At 37.9% G+C, this 27946-nt stretch overlaps 1 protein-coding gene across 3 annotated transcripts in view; it reads left to right on the forward strand.

Moving 5' to 3' along the window:
* The window catches only part of FBXL13 (F-box and leucine rich repeat protein 13), a 230032-nt gene that overhangs the window by 166336 nt on the left and 35750 nt on the right, over window positions 1-27946 (forward strand). For all 3 annotated transcript variants that reach the window (XM_074379286.1, XM_074379284.1, XM_074379285.1), the window contains one exon: window positions 15290-15373. In XM_074379286.1, the coding sequence (XP_074235387.1) occupies window positions 15290-15373 (84 nt within the window). The remainder of the gene's footprint in view (window positions 1-15289; window positions 15374-27946) is intronic.

Consider the following 27946-nt stretch of genomic DNA (forward strand, 5'->3'; position numbering starts at 1 on the left):
CTACAATGAGCTATTGCCTCATGCCAGTTAGAATGGCTATTATCAGAAAGCAAAAAGTAACAAATGCAGACGAGGATATGTAGAAAGGGGAACTCTTATAGACTGTTGATGGAAGTTTCAGTTAGTACAGCCATTATGAAAACATTATTGAGGCTCCTCAAAAAATTAATAATAAAACTATCATATTATCTGGCAATTCCACTACTGGGTATATATCCAAAGGAAATGAAATCAGGCCAGGCATAGTAGTTTATGTCTGTAATCCCAGCAGTTTGGGAGGCCGAAGCAGATGGATCACTTGAGGCCAGGAGTTTAAGACCAGCCTGGCCAACATGGTGAAACCTTGTCTCTACTAAAAATACAAAAATTAGCTGGACATGGTGGCACACACGTGTAATCTCAGCTTCTTGGGAGGCTGAGGAACAAGAATTGCCTGAACCCAGGAGGCGAAGGTTGCAGTGAGCCCAGATAGTGCCACTGCACTCCAGCCTGAGTGACAGAGTGAGACTGTCTCAAAAAAAAAAACCAACCCCCACAAAGGAAATGAAATAATTATGTTGAAGAGGTATCCCCACTCCCACATGTACTGCAGCCAATATATACAATCAACCTAAGTGTCCATCAATGGATAAATGGATTAAAAAATGTGATCTATATACACAATAGAATACTAGTCAGCCTTAAAAAAGAATGAAATCTTTTCATTTGTTATAACACGGATGGGCCTAAAGGACTTTGTTAAGTGAAATAGTCCAAGCACAGAAAGACAGATTCTCATGATCTCACTCATATATGGAGTCTAAAAAAAGGGGGATCTTACAGAAGTAGAGAAGAGATGAGTGATTACCAGAGGCTGGGGAGGGAGTGGTGAGGGGGAGATGAGGAGAGGTTGGTCAATAGGCACAAAGTTACAGTTAGCCAGGAGGAATAAGTTCTGCTGTTCTGTTGCACGGTAGGGTGACTATAGTTAACAATAACGTATTATTGCATATTTCAAAGTAGCTAGAAGAAAGGATTCTAAATGCTCTCATCACAAAGAAATGATCAATATTTGAGGTGACAGATAGGCTAATTACTCCACTTTGATCATCACACTACGTCTACATGTGTTGAAACATCACACTGTGTGCCATAAATAGGTACAATTATTTTGTGTCAGTAAAAAGCAAAACTTAAAAAAAATCTGAGCCTATCACTCCTGGCTCAGAATTTCTCGGGGATGCCACACTGCTTACAGTATCAATGGGATTGTGGACCAAACTCTTCCTAAGGCAGCCCTTGCCCACCCCTGCAGCCATACTTCTAGCTGACTCCCACCTCTCATCTCAGTTCCAGAGACAGAACTGACTTTGCTACAGTTCCTCAAACATGCTATGTTCATGTTTCCCCATTTCTATAAGTTATTGCCTCTGTCTGAAACATCCTTTCCCCGACTTGTCCACTGAGTAAATTCTTGCTTATCTTTTTTTGTTTTTTTTTTTGGTTTTTTTTTGATACAGAGTCTTGCTTTGTCACTTAGTCCAGAGTGCAGTGCCATCATCATAGCTTACTACAGCCTTAACCCCCTGGGCTCAAGCAATCCTCCTGCCTCAGCCTTCTGAGTAGCTGAGACTACAGGTACACCCCATCATGACTGGCTGATTTTTCAATTTTTTTTTTTGGTAGAGATGGGGTCTTACTATGTTGCCCAGGCTGGGCTGAAACTCCTGGGCTCAAGTGAAACTCCCCTTACCTCGGCCTTCCAAAGTGTTGGGATGATAGGCGTCAGCTGTCATGCCTGGCCTTGCTGTAAGTTTTATCTGTGGAGAAACTTTCTGAGAATTTCTGGGCCGGCTTAGAATCTCCTTCTTTGTGTTTCCACTGCACTTTCTGTATGTCTCCACTAAAGCAGTCAGCTTGTTATATTCTAATATCTGTTCCATACCTGTCTCCCTACAGCACTATCAGCTTCCTGAGGGCAGCAGCTGGATCATCCCAGCTTTGGGATGCCTAGCAAGATGCCTAGTTCTTAGGAGGCACACAAAATATTTGATCAGTGAGTAAATGAGTGGATCTGGCACCATTTCCTTCCTCTTAACCAAACACTTAAGGCTTCTTTAAATTCCACATTATCTCAGCTATGCTCTGGGCTGAGTGGAAGCACTTACAGCTGCATGTCTTAATCTGATGGTTCACTTGCAAGAGACCACCCATCAGCATGGAACACACACACAAATAAAGCCTGAGTCCAGTGAAACAAAATCTCTAGGCAGGAAACACACGAAATCACTTGGGATTCAAGAAATAGGAAGAATGAGGGTTGGAAGAAAGCAGGGTAGCTCAGAGACAAATGGATTTGCCGTGGATTTTCAAAAAGCACGTAACAAGAAGTCTGCCCAATTAGAGGTTTTTGGTTTTTTTTCATAGGGAGGTGGATCTCTTCTAGTCCTCTTCAAGCCCTCTCCATCTGGTGATCTTATATGAATCTACTGGTCCCATCACACTAGTGATAGTGGTTCCTGCTCACAGAGGTTATGGTTCATTGTCTCCTGTTTCTAGCAAAGTGCCTACTAAAATCAGTACAAACAGAAGTGACCAACTTGAGCCTCTCAGCTCCCTCAAGGTAGACCTTTGGCAGCATGACTCTTCTCTCAACCTCCATCAGGCAGGAGCCAAGTAGTATCAAGGCAGGTTGATCTACTTCCAGGTAACAGAGATGCCAATTTTCCTTCCTTCTGTAAGCATCACAATACAGAATCTATTTCTGTGTGGTGATCTAAGCTTGCTTTTCTTTAGACTTGTAGGTCAGTAAATTAGGACAGAGAAGCTGATACATTTTAAAAAGAAATATGATTATAAAATTTATACTAACAATTGAATAAGTAGAAATAAAGAAGAATAGCTGAGAAGACTGGTAGTCCCAGCTACTGAGGAAGCTGAAGCTGGAGGATCCCTTGAGCCCAGCAGTTTGAGATCAGCCTGGATGATATAGTGAGACCCTGTCTCTTAAAAAATAAAATAAATACACATGTATCTCAGAACTTAAAGTATAATAATAAAATAATAGAGAATAAAAGGTACATTATATTTATAAAATCATAATTACTAACTAGAGTAGAAAAGGAAATATTGCTTGGGAGATGAAGATAAATTTTCAAGAACATTGTACATGATAGTATTATCAGTGAATTTAGAAAGAGGATGTGCTAACTGGGATAATACATATTTCCAAGTATAACTTTTGTTCTTTATTTATAAAAGAATGTGGTATGCAATACTGAACAGGAAATCTTTCAGAAAGAAGCATGTGACATGTAAACACGGATTCAAACAATTCCAAAGGGAAATTCATTTCATCCAGAAATTCTGAGAATATGCCAGCAAGATAAGAGAAAATCGAGTCCATATAAATAGATAATTTTATAAATAGGGCAGTTCACTCAACAAATGTTTACTCATTGTCAACTCTATATCATATACATTGCTAAGTCCTGGGAGTACCAAATTGAAAGACATAGTACTGGTCTCAAAGTACAGCCTAGTGGCAAAATAAAAATAACAAGAAAAGCAACACTATTGTATGGTTAAAAGTTACTAAAAGCGTGAGTTCAGAGAGATGGGTTCATAACTTGGCTGGTGCCACGGCACTTTGAGACCACAGGCAAGTTACTGAGTTTCTCTGTACCACTATTTCCTTCTTTTTAAAATGCTAATTGTAATATTACCTACCTCACAGTGTTGTTATGAGGATTAAGTAAGGCAGTGCATGTAAACTGGCACATGGCAAGCACTCTGCATCTTAGTGATTATTTATTTGAATTATGACATAGTGAGATTTATTTGCTGAAAAGGAGATGGAGGCACTGCACCATGACAGCATAAATGAGTTAGAAAATGAATAATTGTCTCTATTGTCTCTGTGGAGGAGTCAAGGAAAGCTTTTCAGCTTTTGAGATGCAGCTGAAAGCTGGAGGAAGAAGCAGGTGGGAAGGCCTGGAGGCATGAGGAGGGTTATGTGTTGGAATCCACAGATGACTCAGTGCTGGAGAAGAGAGGCAATGTAGTGGGAGATGAGGCTTGAGAAAGAGATGGAGGGCAGAATGTGAGTGGTCTTGGGTGCCCTGCATAGCAATTCCCACTACATGCAGTATGCAGTAGGAGCCACTGAAGAACTCTGAGTAGACGAATAAGACAGATTTGTGTACAAGAAACAAGTCTGGTGGCAATGTGGGTGATCTGTTGAAGAATGGATGAGCCATTGCAATGACCGCTAGAAATAATGAAGTTTTGATAGTGGTGGCAGAGGGGGCAGATTTGAGAGATATTTAGGAGGTGGCATTGTGAATTCTAGTCCTCTGAAAGTAACAGTGCTGAGTTAGAGGCTTACTGATTGGCCGACAATGGGGAACAGGGTGGCAGAGAGGAGACACAGAAAATGCTCAGGTTTTTCATTTGGTCAGTTGTGAACACGGTGATGCCACGAACAGGGTAAAGAACCTGGGAGAGTGATTAGGGTATGGAGACAAGATGCTGAATTCTATTTTGGATGTGTTTAATACTAGTGCTAGTGCATCTCTCTAGACTCTGGAGCCCTTTGATTCTGGGTGACAAAGAGAAAACAAACACCCATCTGACTTTCGGAATCTTTGTTCTGGTTTTGTTTTGCTTTGCTTTGTTTTCCTCAGGATATCTAGAACCAAAGGAATTCAGTGTGTTCAAATTCAAGCATTTCTGGAAAAAAAACTTACTCAGGATTTTCAATACTATCCCTCTCCAATTTTATCCCCTCTATCACAGCAAAAACTTACATCCTGTTTTATCCTCAAAAACAAACAAAAAAGGCATTAAAGAAGTCTTCTTATGTTTACCGACTGCCAGGGGCTTTTTAAGATTTCACATGATTTATACCCCCAATAACTACATCAGGGTTTCCAGACATCCTGGAGTCCCAGGTGGCCCATTCCATCTTATTTCATAGAGTGTATTTTCTAATATCCTGTATTCAAATATCAAATACCCTAGGATATATGGATTTTATAGATTTCCCATATGCAGAAATTGGAGCCCTATAAAGAGGGTCATAAAGGCACAAAATGCAGATGAATGAGCAGTGTACTTAAATAAAAGGAAAGTCCATTGTAAAAATTCGTCTTTCACCAGACTCCTGATTGAAGCTAGAAAGAATCTCATGGTTTCCAGTGTGAATTCTAGTCCTCTGAAAGTAACAGTGCTGAGTTAGAGGTGCTTATGACACATTCAGATGTCTAGTTACCAGTTAGAGAACAAGATTTGTAGCTCAGGAGAGAGATCCAGGCTAGATCTAGAGATGGCTGAGGTGGTCAAAGCCATGGATGAGAGACAGGAAGAGAAGAGGAGAAGGTCAAGTTCCAAGCTCCAGGGAGCATCAATATGTATTGGATAGCTTTGGAAGATGAACCCACAAAGAAAACTGAAAATTAACATCCAGAGAGGTAGGTGAAGAAAGAGGTCAGAGTAATATTATGGGAAACAAGGAAGATGCTATTTCAAAAAGCAGGGGATGGTCAGCAGAGTCAAGCTTCGCAGTGAGATCAAGTAATATGAGGATAGGGCAGTATCCACCAATTTTTCTAAAGCAAAACTGTTCATCTCTGTTTATAATACTTGTACATGTTAACTTTCATAGTTGAGTAATTTGCTTGAATATTAGTGCATTTGTGCTGATACAGTTTGTTTAGAATAGAAAGTAAACTAACCGGAACAGTGTGGCTCTGTATAAAGAAAGAAAGTCTAGTATTAATATTTTATATAATTCTTTGTTGATATACAAAAAGATTCAACAACAAACTTGCATATTGGTTTTTTTCCTCCAAATTATGCTGTTTTCACAAACATTCTAATATTAAAAGAAATATGGAAAATGAAAAAATATATTTGTATTATTACCTACCCTCCAAAACATCCTTTTAATTTTTCTGAGTATTCTTTCATTCTGTATACACACACATATACATACACTATATACACACATAGGCAGATGTGATTTTTTTTTTGAGACAATCTCACTCCGTCATCCAGGCTGGAGTGCAGTGGCATGATCTTGGCTCCCTACAGCCTCTGCCTTTCGGGGTTCAAGCGATTCTCCTGCCTCATCCTCAAGAGTAGCTGGGATTATAGGCACCTGCCACCATGCCCAGCTAATTTTTGTATTTTTAGTAGAGATGGGATTTTGCCATGTTGGCCAGGCTGGTCTTGAGTTGCTGACCTCAGGTGATCCACCCACCTCGGCCTCCCATAGTGCTGGGATTACAGGCATGAGCCACTGTGCCCGGCCTGCAGATATAATTTTGTATACTGCTTTTTGAAACTAAGTATGTTACTATATATTCTTTATAACAAACACTTCTCATGTTTGCAGAATATTCTATGTGTACTATAATGTCTCAACAAATTATCTTTTAAATAAAAAGGGCAAATATACCTCTTCTAATGAAGAGATCTATGGTAGTCATCATCTGAACCAAGTGGCCCAGCAGCATCACCAACTGTGGAACAACTGGACATATGTGCCTCCCAATGGGATGCTACAATAATTCAGTAGTGTTTTTGCAAAAAAAAAAAAAATAGTTTACCTTGAATATAATCATAAGGAACAATTAGATAAATCCAGAATGTGGGACATTCTACATAGTAACTAGCCTAGACCCATGAAAAAGTCAGTGTCTTAAAAGAAAATTTAAAGAAAAAAAGACTAAAAAGTCATGATAACCAAATCCATTGCCCAAAATGGGTCTAAAATATTTGATTGTTGACTTTGTACTAGATATTATGGTATTACTACTGTTAATTTTCTTGGGTGTCATAATACCATATATGTCTATACCAGGCATCCCCAAACTTTTTACACAGGGGGCCAGTTCACTGTCCCTCAGACCGTTGGAGGGCCGCCACATACTGTGCTCCTCTCACTGACCACCAATGAAAGAGGTGCCCCTTCCTGAAGTGCGGCGGGGGGCCGGATAAATGGCCTCAGGGGACCGCATGCGGCCCGTGGGCCATAGTTTGGGAACGCCTGGTCTATACGATATATACATAATGTATAGTTACATAGATAAATGAAAATATAGTTACATAGACAAATGAAATATTTAGGGATAAAGCATCATGCTATCTGAAACTTATTTTCAAGTGGTTCAGGGAAATTTATGTTTATATGTATATATATGTGTGTGTGTGTGTATATATATATAACCATATATATATAAGCTATGCATATACATATAAAACTGTGTTCATACATATATATGAATCAAATATGTATGTTCATATACATAATTAAATAAATGTGGCAAAATGTTTATAATTGGTGAATCTAGGTAAAGGGTATAGAGGTATTCTTTGTAACCATTCTTTAAACATTTCTGTACATTTCAATATTAGAGACTTGGGGAAGCATGTTTTCTGTTTATGTGGGTGATAGTCTAAGCCAGATGTAGTATGACTCAGCGGTATAGTAAGTACACACCACACACACACACACACACACACACACACACACACACACGCACACACTCTCATACACAGCATTCCAACATTTGGTAACTAGTTCATTGCTGTTGTCTATGTACATCAGCTAAACAATTCCAGATGAAGAAGTATGGGGAAAGTGTAGTGTTGAAGGATTTGTGTGCTCTCAAATGCCTGTGTGCCTGTATCTGTTCCTGGCAGTGTTCCATCTTCCCTCCCACTACTCCCAGTGACCCCAAACTGAACTACTTCCCAACAGCTCACATTTTCCACATGAAGTCTTTATTTATGCTATTTCCTCAGCCTGAAACACTGTTCCCATTGTTTCACTTGTCAAAATGATAGTTAATCTTTAAGGCTTCATTCAAAACCTTCTTCCTTTGTGAAACTCTTTGCTAGCCTACTACCTCTTTCTTCCAACTGGAAGCATTCATTCCCTGCTGTGTGGTCCCTATAGCTCTCTTGAAATACATACCTCATTCTTTCTGTAGAGAATGAGTTGGTACATAAGGGACCTCATTATGGTGACTTATGTACCAACTCATATTCCCTAGAGACAGAAAGTTCTGTTTAACTCTGTTGTCTAGGATGAAGTCCAGATTCCTTAGAATAAGGTATGAGGTTCTTGTGATTTGGTGCCTACTTCCTTTTGAGACTTATGTCTTGATACACCCCTCAATGAACCTGCTACTGGAGCTATAATGAAGCCAATTTTCTACCCGGGACTCCTGGGCCCCTAAGATTCAAGCCCCTTAATTCCATGAGGTATAGAGGAGCAAAGTGCTCCCCAGTATTCCTGTGAATTTCTAGTGCCACGAATTCTCATCCAACCTACAATGCTGGTGATTTCCCCAGGCGACCACTCCAGCTGCTTTCCTCTGCACTTCACCTGACTGTAAATTGTAGTCTCTTTTTATACTTTGGGAAAATAAAAGCAAAACCGCTCTCCAGCAAAAGCATTCATGAGTTTGGCTGACTTACGAAGGAGACCAAGGACGATTTCCATTGCAACGATGCCACAGCATATATATGAAATATTAAACGAAAAAACAGTAAAAACAAACCCCCATAGTTTCCTCTTTAAGAGGAATTCTATGGGTAATTTCAAATAATTTCTAAAATATTCATTATAAACCCATTCATGCCATACTGTGTAGTTCCCTATGCCTTTCTGTTTCATAGGTTGTTGCCTTTACACTTTCTGTTTCTTCCACCCAGAATTGTTCCCTCCATTGTTTTCTTGGCAACTTAGGCTTCCCTACTCATGACTCTGTTCCATGAGGTCTTCTGTAGCCCATGGTAACTGGCCCCATCATCCTCCTTTGATACCACAGTGGACAGTATTTACTTTTCACTGGGTTGTAGTGATTTTGTGGTTCACGTCTGACTGCCACAACCAGACTGTGGGCTCCTTGGGGAGCAAACACAGCACTTCATTGACTTTTATATTACCAGTTTATATCCCAAAGCCTGATCAATTTATCAAATGATGAATTCAGAATTAACAAATTTTCCCCAAATCTGAGAGTCAAGACTTCCTGAAGGTATGAAGAAAATCTGTAAAATGTAAATGTCACTTGTTTCAGAGAACACCTCCTAATTTAGAGCATTTATGAACTTCACAGTGCCAAATAGAATATTTACCTTGCTGACTCTGACGTTCTTTAGGCCACTCATCTAAAAAGCTTCTGAGTAAAAAAAAAAAAAATCAAAAATGAATCTTTTTGCTCAAAATAGTGTATTTCACTTGCACAGCAGTGAAATTCACTGGCCTCCTGTAACTAGCATGAGGCAGTTTTTAGTGGAAGCCTCATCTCTGGCAGCTTGCTTTGTTCCTGCTCAGTTACAAAAGTGTGTTTAGTTACAGCAGAAAGGCCTTCTACTTGTCTAACACATGACCATGATGACATCTCTTGCTCCCTGTTTTGCTGTTATCTTGCTCATCAGGGTCTGAAGCTTGCTAACAAAAATATATTAAAAGTTGGTAATCTCTATATTCATCTTAGACTGCAGGATGCTGTAGGAATATTTTCTGTTCATATCCTTGACCCACTTTTGAATGGGTTTGTTTGTTTGTTTCTTGTCAATCTGTTTTAGTTCTTTGTAGATTCTGGATATTAGCCCTTTGTCAGATGGGTAGATTGCAAAAATTTTTTCTCATTCTGTTGGCCACTCTAATGATTGTTTAGTTTGCTGTGCAGAGGCTCTGGAGTTTAATTCGATCACATTTGCCTATTTTGACTTTTGTTGCCAATGCTTTTGGTGTTTTACCATGAAGTCCTTTCCTATGCCTATTTCCTGAATGGTTTTGCCTAGATTTTCTTCTAGGGTTTTTATGGTGTTAGGTCTTATGTTTAAGTCTTTAATCCATCTGGAGTTAATTTTAGTGAATGGTGTCAGGAAGGGATCCAGTTTCTGCTTTCTGCACATGGCTAGCCAGTTTTCCCAACACCATTTATTAAACAGGGAATCCTTTCCCCTTTGCTTGTTTTTGTCAGGTTTGTCAAAGATCAGATGGTTGTAGATGTGTGGTGTTGCCTCTGAGGCCTCTGTTCTGTTTCATTGGTCTTTATTTCTGTTTTGATTACTGTAGCCTTATAGTATAGTTTGAAATCAGGTAGTGTGATGCCTCCAGCTTTGTTCTTTTTGCTTAGAATTCATTTGCCTATGCGGGCTCTCTTTTGGTTCCATATGAATTTTAAGGTGTTTTTTTCCAGCTCTGTGAAGAAGGTCATTAGTAGCTTGATGGGGATGGTGTCGAATCTGTAAATTTCGTTGGGCAGTATGGCCATTTTCACAATATTGATTCTTCCTAACCATGAGCATGGTGTGTTTCTCTGTTTGTGTCCTCTTATTTCGTTGAGCAGTGGTTTATAGTTCTCCTTGAAGAGGTCCTTTACATCCTTTTTTAGTTGTATTCCTAGGTATTTTATTCTCTTTGTAGAATTACAAATGGCAGTTTGTTCTTGATTTGGCTCTCTTTAAGTCTGTTATTGGTACATAGGAATGCTTGTGATTTTTCACATGATTTTGTATCCTGAGACTTTGCTGAAGTTGCTTATCAGTTTCAGGAGATTTTGGCCTGAGACAATGGGGTCTTCTAAACATACAATCATGTCACCTGCAAATAGAGACAATTTGACCCTTCCTTCTTTCCTAATTGAATACCCTTTATTTCTTTTTCTTGCCTGATTGCTCTGGCTAGAACTTCCAATACTATATTGAATAGGGTTGGTGAGAGGGGACATCCTTGTCTAGTGCCAGATTTCAAAGGAAATGCTTCCATTTTTTTGCCCATTCAGTATGATACTGGCTGTGGGTTTATTGTAAATGCTTTTATTATTTTGAGACACGTTCCATCAATACCTATTTTATTGAGAGTGTTTAGCATAAAGCGCTGTTGAATTTTGTTGAAGGCCTTCTCTGTATCTAGTGAGATAATCATGTGGTTTTTGTCTTTGGTTCTGTTTATGTGGTGAATTACGTTTATAGACTTGCGTATGTTGAACCAGCCTTGCATCCCCAGATGAAGCCTACTTGATCGTGATGGATAAGCTTTTTGATGTGCTGTTGCAATCGGTTTGCCCGTATTTTATTGAAGATTTTTGCATCTATGTTCATCATGGATATTGGCCTGAAGTTTTCTTTTTCAGTTGTGTGTGTGCTGGGTTTTGGTAACAGGATGATGTTGGCCTCATAAAATGATTGGTGCAGGATTCCCTAATAGATTTTATTTATCCTATCATCAATTGATAGGCATTTGGATTGTTTCCACTTTTTTCTTTTCTTTTTAGTTTACACATAATAATTGTACATATTTATGGAATGCAGACTGTTATTTCCATATGTGTAATGATTAAAGCATGGTAATTAGCATCCATCACCTCAAACATTTATCATTTATTTGTGTTGTGAGCATTAAAAATCCTCTCTTCTAGCTTTTTGAAAATATACAATAAATTATGGTTAACCACATTCACCCCACAGTGCTGCAGAAGACCTGAACTCATTCGTTCCATCAAATTATAATTTCGTAATCGTTAACCAAGCTCTCTCCATTCTCCCTCCTTGCTGTCTTTCCCATTCTCTAATAGCCACAATTGCACTCTACTTTTTCTTAGCTCCCACGAGTGAGGACATGTGGTATTTATCTTTCTGTGCTTGGCTTATTTTGCTTAACATCATGTCTTCCAGCCTCATCCACGTTGCTGCAAATGACAGGATTTCATTCTTTGTTTGTGGCTGAATAGTATTCCAGTGGGCATAATGCCACATTTTAAAAAATCCATTTGTCTGTAGATGAACATTTGAGTTGATTCCATATCTTAGCTATTGTGAGTAGTGCTGCAGTAAACACTCAAGTGCAGGTATCCCTTTGATATACTGAGTTCCTTTCCTTTTGGTAAACCCAGTAGTGAGATTGCTGGATCATATGGTAGTTCTGTTTTTATTGAAATCTCTGTACTGTTTTCTGTAATGACTGTATTAATATATATTCTCACCAACAGTGTATAGGAGTTCTCTTTTATCTGCATCCTCTCTAGTATTGTTATTTTTTGTCTTTTAGATAATAGCCATTCTAATTGGGATGAGATGATATCTCATTGTGGTTTTGATTTACATTTCCATAATCTTGATTTTTCATATGTTTGTTGACTATTTGTATGTCTTCTTGAGAGATTGTTTGGAGGTTTGAGCAGGGGAGTGCAGCTACTTGTATAACCCAGACCAATAATTCGTCCTCCTGTATCAGGGTTGGTCATCATCTTTGACTGAGCACGTAGCTTTGGGAGGGACACACATGGAACAGAGAAGGAGCAAAGGGACACCTGCCTAGCCAGCCAGATCAGCTAAATCAACCCTGGTGATCAATGGGGTGGCAGATGTTGCAGCTGCATCACCCTCACATATGTCTTCTTTTCAGAAATGTCTGCTCAGTTCCTTTGTCCTCTTTTTATCAGATTATTTTGCTTATTTGCTGTTGAGTTATTTGAGTTCTTTGTATATTCTGGTTATTAGTCCTTTGTTGTATGACTAGTTTAAACATGTCTTCTCCCATTCTACAGGTTGTCTCTTCACTTTGTTGATTGTTTCCTTTGTTGTATATAATCGTTTTCATTTGATATCATCCATTTGTCTATTTTTGTTTTGTTGCCTGTGGTTTTGAAGTCTTAGAAAATATTTGCCAAGATCAATGCCCTGAACCATTCCCCCTGTGTTTTCTTCTAATAGTTTTATAGTTTCAGGTCTTATGTTTGAGTCTTTAATCTGTTTTGAGTTGATTTTTGTATATGGAGATATAGTAGTCTAGTTTCATTGTTCTGCATATGGATATCAAGTTCTCCCAGCACCATTTATTGAAAAGGGTGTCCTTTTTCCCAGTGTATATCCTTGGTGCTTTTGTTAACTGTAAATGTATGAATTTTATTATGAATAGTGCTGCTATACACATTCAAATACTTGTTTCTGTGTAAACATACATTTTCATTCCTTTTGGGTATAAATCTAGGAGTAGAATTGCTGGGTAATATTATAACTCTGTTTAATTTTTGAGGAAATGCCAGACTGTTTTCCAAAGTGGCTGACTCATTTTGCATTTCCATTAGCAGTATATTACAGTTCCAATTTGTCCACATCCTCACCAACACATTTTATCTGTATTTTAAATTATAGTCATCCTAGTAGGTATGTTGTGGTATGTCATTATACATTTATCTAGTGGCTAATAATGTTGATCAATTCAGTTTTTAGGTCATATGCTTTAATGAACAATTACAGTGATGAGACATGGCATTCCATTTTAATATTTTAATTTTTAATGATTTTGAATAAAGTAGTAAAGAGCATATATGGTGTTAAATATCATACTTAGCAAATGCACTTCATTTACAGGTTTTGGTTTTTATTTTTCTTTTTTGGAGATGAAGTCTCACTCTTGTCACTTAGGCTGGAGTGCAATGATATGATCTCAGCTCACTGCAACCTCCACCTCCTGGGTTCAAGTGATTCTCCTTTCTCAGCCTCCCAAGTAGCTGGGATTACAGGTGCCTGCCACCATGCCTGGCTAATTTTTGTATTTTTAGTAGAGACGGGGGTGGGGGTGTTTCACCATGTTGGCCAGCCTGGTCTCGAACTTCTGACCTCAGGTGATCTGCCCACCTCGGCCTCCCAAAGTGCTGGGATTACAGGCATGAGCCACTGTGCCCATCCACAGCTCATCTTAAAAAATTCTAACTTGACTACATAAAAGTGAAATCGAAGTGAAAACCTCAGAGATAGTTTCATAGGACAAATTTTCTATAGGATATTAAAATATACTTAGCTATTATCAAGTATAGGGCAAAGAGACAATCTTTGCATCTCCTACTTGATATTTGTGTTCAAACAATTTGGATTCTATTGGGGAATATCTAAACTCTTCCAATTCTTTTAACATGAATAAAATAGCATCCACATCTGGAACCCAGACCACATGTAATGGCTCCACAGGGTTTGGTCAGACTTTGTTTTGAAACAAGGAGGCAGAAAACATAATGTGTTCCTAGCAAAAGAATCCACAGTCACAATAAAATTGAAAGAATGAGGTTACATAGAAGAAAAAGATATCCCTGAAGAAACTGGAGAAACAAATGAAAACTTATGACACAGGAATAAAGTCATCATAAAATAAATGCAAATGAAAGTTTTTAAAAAGTTAAAAGAATTCACAGAGTGATTTTACTTTGAAGTGGTATCCAGTACCATTAAACAAAATTAGAAATCACAGTTTAAGCAGAGGCTTAAATAAAACACGTTTTACTTAATCCAGACTTTTTTTTTTTGTGATGAAAATCCCCAATCTGTGCATTAGTAAGAAAAAAAACAGGATATAATGTTTGTATAGCCCATTTTCAATTGTGGTCCAAATGTTGTATTTAAGATCAATAAAATATAAACCAATCCTACAAATAAAATGTAAAAAGGACAAATCTATGTGTCATTTCTGGTATTTTCCCTGCCAGCCAGCCCTGGAATCATAGAATGGGGAAAAAAAACCCAACTCTGCTCTTGTCCACCTAGTTTAGGAAGCATAGTGTATGGGAGTATGTAAAAGTAATGTGATCCTGAATGAAAAACAGGAGGATGGCATCAATAAGCCACATTTGTCAGTTCCTTATCTGAGTGTTGTGCCAGTAAATTTGGGGGAAAAGTACTGAGAAATGGGACGACACAATCACACATAAAAAAACTAAGGGCTGAAAGTGCAATCTATTTTTTTAAATGAAAAAATCTAAGGCTTTTAACCTGGAAAAGAAGTGGTCTGTTACTGAATGATTATCTGTCTCTAGGTCTTTACATAAAGATTTGTTCTCTTCCTCTTCAAGGGATTAATCATTATAAAATGAGCTAAAGGTTTTTAGATGTTTTGGTTAGGCATAAATAAAAATACATTAACAAATAGATGCTTCATCCGCATGAAGTGTCTTCAAAATAAATTAGTAAGTTGGATTTGTTTATATTGATTCAGATAACATTTATCTGGAAACAAGTGGTAAGATAATAACCTACTAAGAAGCTTTCTGGCTCCAGGATTCCGTGAAACCTTTTGTAAAACATTAAAGACAATTTGAAAATTTTACTTAATGATATTGTCTAACCTAAGTGATCTTATGCTTTTTTAAGTTTAAATAAATATGACAACAGCTAAAATTTTTTAGATTTCATAAATTTTTTTATGTTGTTAGTTTGTATACATGGTTATTGGAACTATATATTCCATACTAAATGATAATTACAAAATGATCTTTATATTAAATATTTTTAGGGTTTGAGTGTACTTTCCAGACATAAAAAATTGAAGGAACTTTCTGTATCTGCATGTTATAGAATCACTGATGATGGAATTCAGGTAAGATAATTAAGATCTTCTGTTAAAGAATTAAGATTGAATTTTTTTTAAAAAATTATTAATTCACTTTATTTCTTATTTCTATCGTTTTTTGGGGAACAGGTGCTCTTTAGTTACATGAGTACGTTCTTTAGCAGCGATTTGTGAGATTTTGGTGCACCCATCATCTGAGGATTATACACTGTACCTAATTTGTAGTCTTTTATTCCTCACCCACTTCCTACCTTTTCCCCCAAGTCCCCAAATCCACTGTATAATTCATATGCCTTTGTATTCTCATAGCTTAGTCCCACTTATGAGTCAGAACATACAATGTTTGGTTTTTCCATTCCTGAATTACTTCACTTAGAATAATGATCTCTAATTCCATTCAGGTTACTGTGAATGCCATTATTTCATTCCTTTTTATGGCTAAATGTATTCCACGGTGTATTTATACCACAATTTCTTTATCCACTCATTGATTGATGGACATTTGGGTTGGTTCCCCAATTCTGCCTTTGCGAATTGTACTGCTATAAGCATGCCTGTACAAGCATCTTTTTTGTACAATGACTTCTTTTCCCCTGGGTAGATACTCAGTATTGGGATTGCTGGATCAAATGACTGTTCTACTTTTAGCTCTTTAAGGAATCTCTACACTGTTTTCCATAGTGGCTGCACTAGTTTACATTCCCACCAAGAAGTGCTCCCTTTTCACTGTATCCCTGCCAACATCTATTATTTTTTGATTTTTTGATTATGACCAGTCTTGCAGAAGTGAGGTGGTATCACATTGTGGTTTTGACTTGCATTTCCCTGATCATTAGTGATGTTGAGCATTTTTTTCATTTGTATATCATCTTGTGAGAATTGTCTATTCATGTCCTTAGCCCAATTTTTGATGGGATTTTTTTTCTTGCTAATTTGAGTTTCTTATAGATTCTGGATATTAGTCCTTTGTCAGATGTATAGATTGTCAATATTTTCTCCCACTCTGTGCATTGTCTACTCTGCTGATTGTCTCTTTTGCCATGCAGAAACTTTTTAGTTTAATTAAGTATAAATTGAATAAATTTTGTGGGTCACAGTAGAAATAAAGAAATGGATTGGAAATGTAACAAAACATATGTCATCTTAGTTGAACTAAGTTCTTCTCCGGGCTCTTAGTTAGGTCTCCACAGCCAAAGTGATTGAGATTTCTTTTCCCTTTTTTGCCTGTCTACTCTCTTCCTTCCTCATGTCCGATTCAAAATAAACAAGGACATTTTACATGGAGAGTGATGAACTGCAGTGTGGTAAAATTCTTCTCATATAAACAAAGTATTCTGTAGATAGAAATGTCATATAATCTAATCATGAAAGTTGGGGGAGTTTGAAAAATTATGCCAGATACTCAGCAACTTAAGCTACTCTGAAATACTTGCTAGCATCCATTATAGGAATGGAAAGCATAAGGTAAGTAATTGGCTAGGATAAATGATTGTGTGCTCAATTGATTCTTCAAGAGCTCATGAGAAAAGTGAAATTCCTAAACATAATCTTGAGTGATGTGCAGGAAGTTATAAAGTACATATTGTGAGCAAGGCACAGTGTAATTTTTTTCATTACTTTAAGCATATCAATATGCTGTTAGAAAAAGCCCCCAAAGTCATGTGTCATACATGTATTGAACAAGAAGGGAAGCAGTAAACTAGGAATGCAAGCACTGAAACACACTGGAAGTTCCAGATAAATGTGTGTTTAGAGTTTAAAACCCTAACCACCCAGAAAAACCTGAAGCTAAAGTAGGAACAGAGAGAGAGAGAGAGAGAGAGAGAGAGAGAGAAAAGAAGGAGGAGGAGGAGGAGGAGGAGAGGGGAAAAGGAGAAGGGGGAAAGGGAAGGGAAGGAGAGGGAAGGGAGGGGAGGGAGGAAGGAGGGAGGAGGAAAGCTGAGAGGGAGGGAGGAAAGAGAAAGAAAAATTTTGTTTTTGAGATAAAAGGGTTTGTCCCACGAGTAGGAAAATAATGCAGTAATAGCTAAGAAGTCCACAAAGCATGGCAAACCTGAAGTTATCTCTGTCAATTTGAAGTAGACTTTCCAAGAAGTTTTAACGTGAATAATAGGAGAGTGTTAAAATACTGTCCCAACTAGTGGGCTTTAGAGGATTCCAGCTCAAAAGATGCTCTAGACCTCTAGCATTGAATTCTAGACTTCCGGAGCTGAAAGAATCTTAGAAACATCTAAACCAACTCCCATATGTTAAGGTAGTAAGAATAAAAAATTATCTCAAAGGCCAAGAGAGCTTAAATGACTGGCCCAAAGTCTTATACCTTCTCAGCAAACTAATTCAGTAACAGTTTTATGGAAGTGAAAGGTAGAAACGGAGAACTGCTCTTCTATATGGTTGATTGACAGGTTAGTGAGAAAAAATGTTTTCAAATTATTTTTGCTGTTTCTCCTTGTGTCTGAACAATGTAATTATCCTTAAGGGAATCTGCTTTAAGAAGCATTAGTGTCACATAATGTCAATTTCCCCCAATTTTAGACCAGGGGTACTAATGTTCTAAGAAGTCCTTAAGAAATCTGTCTGGTAGTATATTCAATAGTATAGAGTAAAATAAACAAACGTAAAACAAATATCCCAGAGAGGCCTGGAAAATTCCGTGTTGGAAATATTGTAACTCTTTAATAACAAAAATAGTTGCAAATCATTTAGATGTATGTAACCTACTGAGAGAAAAAGCCAAAAGATTGCTCTAAAGTTAAACCGTGATTGACTTGCTGCAATTAACTTAAGGGTTAAACATAAATTTACACAAAGCTTCATCGATAAATACAATATAGTCAGGCTTTCAAAAGATCTTTGACAAGGTGATAGACCAGAAAAAACAGTTTAAAATATTAACATTTCTAATACTGGGTTATAGTTCTCATATGGTGATCAATTGTATCTGACCAATTTAGAAGTATTGAAACCCACCATCGTGATGACATAGCTTCTTAATATGCATCCTTGATTAATTTTGGGTGCCCCTCTCATCTTTGGGGTGAAGGAGTATTGACCAAAATTTGATGTTAAGTATCAGGAGACCAGTGTTTTTTATCATTTATTTTTGATGCTGTGGGGTCCAGACATTTTTCTTTTCACTCTTTGGAGCCTAAAAATTGTACTATATTTAGGTGCTCTGAGACTGTAGATGAAAGCATTTACCCATTTGCTAACTATATGACTATACAGTTGGGTTTTGGCATATCTTTAAAACAATTTAATCTTTTAAAAACTGACATGTATTTTTTTCAGTAGTCTAAAAGATTAGTTGTTCTTCTCTAGTCCATGAAAAAGAAATTTTCTTTTTTTCCCTTTATTTTTTCTAAAAAGACAAACAAACCGGGATACCTGTGCAGAACATGCAGCTTTGTTACATAGGTATACATGTGCCATGGTGGATTGCTGGATCTATTGACCCATCCTCTGAGTTTCCTCCCCTTACCCCAACCCTGAAATTTTTCTTTTTCATCATTCCTCATCCTTCTTTTTCTCCTCCCTGCTTTTGATAGGCATATGTCCGTGTGTGTCTGTGTTGTGGCTCCAGTTTTACCTCTTCCAAGGTTCATACTTCTGGGCATGTGATAATATTTCTTCAGCCCAATTATTAAGTCCCAAAAGGGAACAGACAAAGCAGGGGGAGGAGAAAGTGACATATAAGTTAATTTCACAATTCCTGATCTGGATTTAAAAAGAGAGCGAAAGAGAGTAAAATAAGGTTAGTAAATTGAGATGTTTAGATTATCTACACTTTATCAAGAATGCTCTCTTGTTACTTAGAAAAGGTAACTATAGGAGAGATTCTGTTTTTAGCACAAGACATTGAAAACTTATACACTACATAATTCACTTAATGAGAAAAATTAATACAGTTTTCACCCTGGTTAGGTTTTGCAAGAGTTGTGAACATAATAAGAATAAAAAATTACCTCATTTTAGTGTTTAGTGGAAACCACAGCACATGCAGAGTCAGTGTCTGGAGCCTCAGATGTGTTGACTTTTAGGATCTGGCTTTAATTACTTTCTCCAACTTTAGTTCTTTTCTGAGAACAACAGACATTCAAATGATTATGTTACACTAAAATTATTTGGTGCTCTTGAAAGTCATTTTGGAGAAGATGTTTGATGCAGCTGTAACTGAGCATTTCTTAAGAAATCTTTTTCCTGAACATTTTATGAAGTCAGTTAAATAACAGCCAAGTATGGCAAAGGACTTGGCTTAAATGCGGTGTTATGCTACAGACATACTAAAACTTCCATCTTAGTAAGTTTTTTTTGATAGAACCAATGGAATAAAACCAATTATTTATTCTGATTGCTTTTCATACCGTTAATCTAGTTAGCATTTCTCATTCCCCTTTCCTAGAATGAAGCGTAATGTAAATACTATCCATACATATGAATGTATATTTTTATGCAGATTATCTTTAAATGAAAATCTTGCAGCTGGACAAAAATTTTTAATTATTTCATTGTTAGTAGGTTGAGGTAGTTAAGAAATGGTATTAGCAGGAAAAAATCATGTTTCATTAGGATGCACCACAAGGACTGGCAGGTGTGTATGCAGTGAAAGTGTGCATATATGTGTGTTTACATGCAAATGTATGTAAATGTACATCTATGTCTAGTATATGTGGGTAGATTAAATATATGTATACACCTTGGTATATATTAGATCATATACATATTTCAGTGTGTATATATATTTATTACACCCAAATTGTGTATAGAGAGATGCCATATGATTATATATTTCTAGGCTAAAACCAATACATCATGGTCAACATTCAAAGCAAGTAATAAAAATTGGTTTGTTGGCTGGGTGTGGTGGCTCACATCTGTAATCTCAGCATATTGTGAGGCCAAGGCGGGTGGATTACCTGAGGCCAGGAGTTTGAAACCAGTCTGACCAACATGGTAAAAACCCATCTCTACTAAAATTACAAAAAAAATTAGCCACGCATGGTGCTGTATGCCTGTAGTCCCAGCTACTCTGGAGGCCAAGGCGGAGAATCGCTTGAACCCAGGAGGTCAAGGTTGCAGTGAGTTGAGATGGCGCCACTGCATTCTAGCCTGGGCAGCAGACAGAGACTCCACCTCAAAAACAAAAAAAAAAATTGTTTTTTTTAAAGAATTACCTTTTTGTCTATATTTTATTTTAAAAATTAATCATCCATTTAAATGACAAAGCTCTTTTTCCTATGGAAGTCTATGGATTAGCTTTCTGATAGCAAAAGTAATAATATAGGGAATGCGGGCCTAGCTGTCAAAAATCCTAATTTTTATTCCAATTCTGCCTCTTACGTGGGCATATTTTCTTAAGCAATTCACTTACCCCACAACAATGCACTGCCCTAGAGTGACTACAGTTGTGAAGCAGACAGGAGCTTGCACACTAGGGCAAGGGTAGGCTTTTTTTTTTTTTCTGTAAAGTTTTGAAAGGTCAGGTAGTTTCTATGTTAGGTTTTGCAGGTCATATAGTGTCTGTCGCAACTTCTCAACTTTGCCATTGAGCATAGAAACAGCCATAGGCAATATGTAAACAAATGAGAGTTTCTGTGTTACAATAAAACTTTCTTTATGGACACTGAAAATTTGAATTTCAAATCATTTTCATATATCGCAAAATATTATTGTTCTTTTGCTTTTTTTCAACCATTTAAAATATATAAACACCATTCTTAGAGTGTAGGTCATACAGAAGAGCTACAGGTTAACAGGGCAGGTGGACAGCCACCATTGGTGAGCATTGAGCCTGTGGCTGTCATAAGCAAATGCTTTTTGTGTAGTCTACTCTGCAGCCTGGTGGGCTGGCTGTGCTCACACAGGTGGGGCCTGTGGCTGCCCTAAAGTTCAGGTACTTTGGTCATGTCCATTAAACTTAAGAATGAGTCTTATGCTTTCTTAGTACAATGCTAGGATATTACTTGCAATTAGTAAATTGGAAAGAGCTTAGATGATTAATTAGGCTACTCCATACCTTCATGTAAGATCATGCTCAAACCATCTCATTTCAGATTATTATTATTTTTTTTTTTTTGGAGACGAAGTCTTGCTCTGCTGCCCAGGCTTGTATGCAGTGGCACAATCTCGGCTCACTGCAACCTCCACCTCCCAGGCTCAGACTGTTTTCCCACCTCAGCCTTCCAAGTAGCAGGGATTACAGGCACGTGCCACAATGCCCCGCTAAGTTTTGTATTTTTAGTAGAGACTATGTTTCACCATGTTGGCCAGGCCAGTCTTGAACTCCTGTCCTCCGGTGATCTGCCCATTTTAGCCTCCCAAAGTGCTGGGATTACAGGCATGAGCCACTGTGCCCAGCCTCAGATTAATTAATTTTGTGAAAATGTGACATCTTGCTCAGTGATTGAACACAAAACATTTTGGAACAGACCTTCTGTGTAGGGGATATGGATAATCTGTTTGGTTTTTGAAAACAGAAATCACTAGACTTTTTTTTTTTTTAATGATGAGGCTAGATCTAGTGTGTTAGGCATATTTATAAACAGAAAAATTCAATGCTATGTGGTGGTTGTCAGCTAATATCAATGTGGCACTTACTACATGCCAGGCACTGTTGTATTTCCCATGTATTAATTTCCTGCTTTATGAGATAGGCAATACTTTTAATTCTTTTTTACAAACTGGAGGTTCCAAGAGGTTAAAAACCTTTCCCTAATACATGAAACAAGCACATGAGCTAGTGTATAAAATGTCTAATTCCAAAAGGACGCTTTTAGTCATTATACTGTGAAAAAGACATATAGAAAGCTATGGGAGGATTCAGGTGAGGTACCAAATCCAGCATGGGAATGCCAGGCAAGTTTATTTGTCAGAAATATCACTTTAACAAGGAATGTGGAAGTTAGATTGAAGAGCAGAAGGAGGAAAGGAGAGCTACCAACAGTGAAGGTAGAAATATAAGAGGTTCTTGTTATAGTCCAGGGGTGAGAGGATAGCAGCCTGAACAAGGGAAGTAACAGGGAGGCTGGGGAGAAGGAAATGGATTAGAGAATGTTTAGATAGCAAAATCTGTGAAATTATTGATAGTTTGGATGAGGCATGAATGTGAAGATGTGGTCAAAGACGATGTCCATGCATCTGACTTGGCTGCCAGGAATGTTGGTGGTGTCCCCACTTTCAAGCCTTATTTACTACCTAGTCCTATTCAGTATTTGGCACTTAACTGTTGCCAAAATTTCTCTTCAAATATATATATATATATATATATATATATATATATATATATATATTTATTTTATATATTATAATATAATATATATAATTTATATATTATAATTTAAATTTATATATAAATTATATATATTATATATAAATAATACATAATATATATAACATTATATATATTATATATATTTATATATATATTTATAGGATATATATTTTTTTAATCTCTGTCCACAGTCCTGGCACAGAGCTCCTTAAAGGCCTTGTAACTTCCTGAGCAATAGGGGTAATGGTATCTTTCGTTCTAATATTTGGTTTTTGGCCATGGTTCCTGATGCAGAACTCCTAATTCCTTGGAGTTTCCTGGGTGTATATTCTGTTCTAGTGACTTTTGGTGATTTCTTGGTTGGGGGCTGGTCATCAGAAAGGCCAGGCCATGATTAGAATCTTGGAACTTTCTGCTCCTTTCCCCATTGTTTGGGAAGGAGAGAGGGGCTGGAGATTGAGCTAATAATTGATGGTGTCTACATGTTGAAGCCTCCATAAAAATCCATGAGTACTGCCAGGTTGGCAAGCACATCCCTATGCCAGGAGAGGGGTGCACCTCAACTCTGTGGGGGCAGAAGTTCCTGCACTCAGGACCTCTACACCTAGCCCTATGTACCTTTTCATCTGGCTGTTCATTGGTATTCTTTATTATATAATAAACTGGTAAACATATTTCCCTAAATTTTTTGAGTTTTCCTTGCAAATTATCAAGCCCAAGGAGGTAGTTAACCCTAATTAATATCTGGTCCATCAGAAGTCCAGGTGACAACCTGGGACTTGCGATTGGCATCTGAAGTCTACCGAGATTGAGCTCTTAACCTGTGGGGTATGTGCTACTCCAGTTAATGTTAGAATTGAATTAAATTTTAGAACACCCAGCTGGTGTCATAGAATTGGTGAGTGTGTGGAAAAACCCACACATCTGGTATCAGAAGTGAATTGTTCTGGAAATATTGAGAGTGGTGTGACTATAGAGAAAAAAAACATTCCCCCCCCACCTCCCCGTATATGGCATGATTTTGTCTGTGTTTCCTCTAAGCTCTCTTCCCTGTTGCACTCTTAGGACGGAGTCTTTTAGACATCCTCTCTCCCACTCTTATCTATAGGCTTGTGGCAGCTGCAGGCAGGCTAAGGGAGTTTTGTTGGAATTTGTTTTTACTCTATTTACAAGTAATTTGAAGGTTGTATTGTTCTCTTAATTTTAGTAATGATGAACATATGGGTCCTGTGCAGTTTTATTTCTTTTCTCTTTATATTTTATGGTTTGGAGGGGAGGCAAAGATTGAGACTTAGATAATTGTCATTGTTCTCCAAACCCAAACATAGCTCCCTCTTATCTTTTATTAACTATAAAAGATAATTAATAAATGACTCTGAAGTTAATTATGAAAAAGCATCTCTAACAGAGACAGTCATCTCTTTTTAAACCCTTGAAACCAGAATGCAGTGGGTAGTATTTATAAATACACAAAAAAGTCTGTGGTAGTGGTTCAACCTCATCTGCTCTCTTGTCTTTTCTGCCTGGCTTGTGGCTTATATTCTTTACCAGCTGGTTTACTAATATCTTACAGAGGCACCATGGATGAATTTTAAGGAGGTAACTAGGTCAGCACCCTGTTCTCTGATGATCACTTAGGTATCTGACTTTGGCTTGTGGGATATAAACAGCAGTTAGAGATACTAGAACCTCCACTTCTCTCATTGTCCTCTTCAGGTTCCGTCTTTTTTGAGACCCTCAATCTTGCTCTAGCTGCTTCACCACTTGATGTTTTAATTTTAATTTTTATAATTAAGACAGTCTCACTCTGTTGCCCAGACTGGAGTGCAGTGGGGTGATCTCAGCTCACTGCAACCTCTGCTGCCTGGCTTCAAGTGATTCTCCTGCCTACACCTCCTGAGTACTTGGGATTACAGGTACCCACCACCACATCTGGCTATTTTTTTGTATTTTTAGTAGAGATGGGGTTTCACCACTTTGGCCAGGCTGGTCTCAAACTTCTGACCTCAAGCGATCCACCCACCTTGGCCTCCTGAAGTATTAGGATTACAGACATGAGCCATCAAGCCCAGCTCTTCTTTAAAAGCAGTGGCAGGCTTTTTTTTTTTTTCTTTTTTCCTTGAGTTGGAGTTTCGCTCTTTTTGCCTATGCTGCAGTCCAATGGTGTGATCTTGGCTCACTGCAACTTCCGCCTCCTGTGTTCAAGTGATTCTCCTGTTTCAGCCTCCCTGGTAACTGTGATTACAGGCATGTGGCACCATGCCCAGCTAATTTTGCATTTTTAGTAGAGGTGGGGTTTCTCCACATTGGTCAGGCCTGACCTCAGGTGATCTGCCCGCCTCAGCCTCCCAAAGTGTTGGAATTACAGGCATGAGCCACCACGCCTGGACTACCACTTGAAATAACATGTTGCTTCTCTCCTTTAATCTTCATAACCTCTTATGACACATTCTCTTAGATTATAACTTTTGATTTTTAAAATTTGCCCTTGAGTAACATTTATTTTGATTTACAAAAAGAAAGGGAGGTAGAGGAGGAGGGATTCAGGATAAGGGACTGGGAAGGGCTGCAGCCATGTGACACAATCATAAACTACTTCCTATTTGGGAGAACAACAGAGCAAGAGCCATTGCTGTTCATTTGACTTTCGGTCTGTCCCAGGAATGTTCAGTAAGCTGAGTGTCTCCAGACATAATCTAAGTGGAAACTAAGGGTTCAGAGTTTTTAGTCTTGTACTCTGGATTATCTGTGCTATGGAACTGAAACCCCTAGAATTTGTATGGGACATCTACGTGGATACTCAGGTCAGAAGGGCCCAGGAGTACCTACCTTATTCAGCAACAGTCTAATCAAAATATTCCTCCCCAAAATGATCTATAACCAGGCTGTTCTGGACATTTCTCTCTAGAGTGTAAAAAGGGTTGAGTTCATGTGCCCTAACAGCAAGAACTAGATTACTCTCCAGTAACTCTCTTCTTATCTTAAATACTTACTTTGAATCACTAAACTTCCTAACTGGTTATAAATGTTGTTTGTGCAAGATTCCCATCAATCATTCTCATCAGTTGATAGACTCCACCCCCTGGTGCTCGACCAAAGTTTATTTTGGTAGCCTTTGATACATACTGACTTGTAATGCCAAAGATGGAGTAGATGTGTTGGCTCCATATAACAACAATTTTTTTTAAAGAAATCAACATCGATTTCTATTTGGTTTCCAAGATTAAATCATTCAGAAATTATCAAAACATGAGATTTCAATAACTCCACCTTTTCTCTAGGGATACAGTTGTGTTTTTGGTTCGCAACAGAAGCAACAAAGGACTCCTTTCCAAAATGACTTTAATCATTGGCCTTTGTTGCAGCAGAAGCTCTGAAATGTCTTGTATGGGGAGGTGGAACATCCAGATTTGGATCTTTTATTTCTTGACCATATTGCTCAGCAGAGTCTGTCTTCTCATCCAACACTCCAGTTTATGATTAGGAAATAATTGACTAAACTGTCTGTGATGGAGATTTCAGAGAGTCTCTGGTTTAGAAATGTTTTACAGGGTATTGGGAGAGGAAACTAAGGAATTCCTCTAGTAGAATGAAGGGTAGAGGGGGTATCTGGTAGCTTGTGGAGAAAGCAGCTCCCACAAAACCTGGAATAATTAAAGAGTTTTACTACAGAAATCTGTGCTGCATGGCTATCCATGCCAAGGATGTTTTCCTAAACTTTGTAATAGAACAACATACCCTGGGAGACCCAAGACACCTGGAATCAACTGGGAGTCACAGATAAACTCTTGCCAAGATAGTCAGGCATTATTCTTTCTTCAAAGCCAGTGAGCAAAAGAAATAAACTCAGTATTCTTTGTAGCTCCTGACACCCGTGTGTTTCTAATTGTGGAGGCAGTTCAAAAGAATTAGAAATTTGCTAGACTTCAAAGGATGTGGGATTTGACAGCTTGTCAGTTTCCCATTGTCTGTAAGGTTCCGAGGGATACTGGAGTCATGGGTACTATTTTTCTTGGCTGAAAAACAGCTGAAGCTGAGAACACCCCACACCAGTCCTGGCTTCTTGCCCACTCCCACTGGGGAAGAACCACTCTCAGATAACTGAAGCACTGCTGAACTTGCTAAATGAATGTGCACATCTGTTCTTTTCATGTTGAGCATCCACAGAGTAGAACTAAGAGAGAATGTGTTAAAAGGAAGATAATCTGCAGGAGCCCTCTCCCACTCTTTAAGCTGCCCCTGGACCATTAGTTTATCCCATGTAAGATGAAACTTGCCAAAAGTTAAACAAAATGTGTCAGATTGTCTGAAGACAATAATAAAAAGCAGGGAAAATAAACATCAGAATGTATGCTTCTTTTGTTTCTTAAACCTGTGTTTAGGTTTTTGACATGTTTTTGATCCCTCTTCTCTGTGACACACCTGGGCTTTGCTCATTGTGCCTTGCCTGACATGAACCAAGTGCCTGTGGCATGTCACATAGGAGTTATGATTTCTCCATGTTATAATTTGTAATAACCACCTTATCAATTCCAGTTAAATTTGGTTCATTATATTTCGTCATTCTAAAGCCCTCATCACATACATCACAGATAGGCTGGTTCCATGATTCTTTTTGTTCACAGACAAAAACCAGGGTCTTGTGTCTTCCAAGTGCTTTTGGAATACACATTTTCTTTTCATCTTCTAATAGACCTCTGAGATAGGTAGACAGCTATTTTCTTTCTCCTCGTATACAGGAAGAAACTTGAGGTTAAATGACTTGTTCAAGGTCACATAGATACAATTTCAGATTCCAGGCTGTTTTTTTCCACTAGAATGGTTGCCTCCCTTGATTAGATCACCTCTTATTCTATTATGTTGGCAAATGGGAGGTGAAAGCAGTACTGATAATAGTTCATGAACTCATTATTTCTTAGAAATTCTTAAATGAAAGAGGCCATAGGGTGGTGTGACTGTCCTTAGAGTAAACGTTCTGAGTTGTCATTTTCCTGGGAAAGACCAAGAACAAAAAGTGAGGTGGCTAGCTGTGCAAATAGACACCCATCAACTCTTTCAGGCTGATTATTTTAGCTTAAGGAATTCCCCTTCCTTTTCTGTTCCACAGAGGACCCTGGATGAGTGCCAGGTAATTGGGCCACTAGGTACCCCTTTTCAAAATAAACTTCAAGAAATGAAAAAAGTGTGAGTTATAACACAGGCAACAAGAAAAATATCTGGTTGCCCTTTGGGTAGTCCAGCCCTGGCTCATTTTTATTTTGGAGGTAAAATCTAAAACCTGAAGCTGTTCTAAAATTTTTCTCAAAAAATTCCAGTTACCAAATACAATT

This window comes from Saimiri boliviensis, chromosome 10 (genome assembly GCF_048565385.1).
Source record: "Saimiri boliviensis isolate mSaiBol1 chromosome 10, mSaiBol1.pri, whole genome shotgun sequence".
NCBI lineage: Eukaryota > Metazoa > Chordata > Mammalia > Primates > Cebidae > Saimiri > Saimiri boliviensis.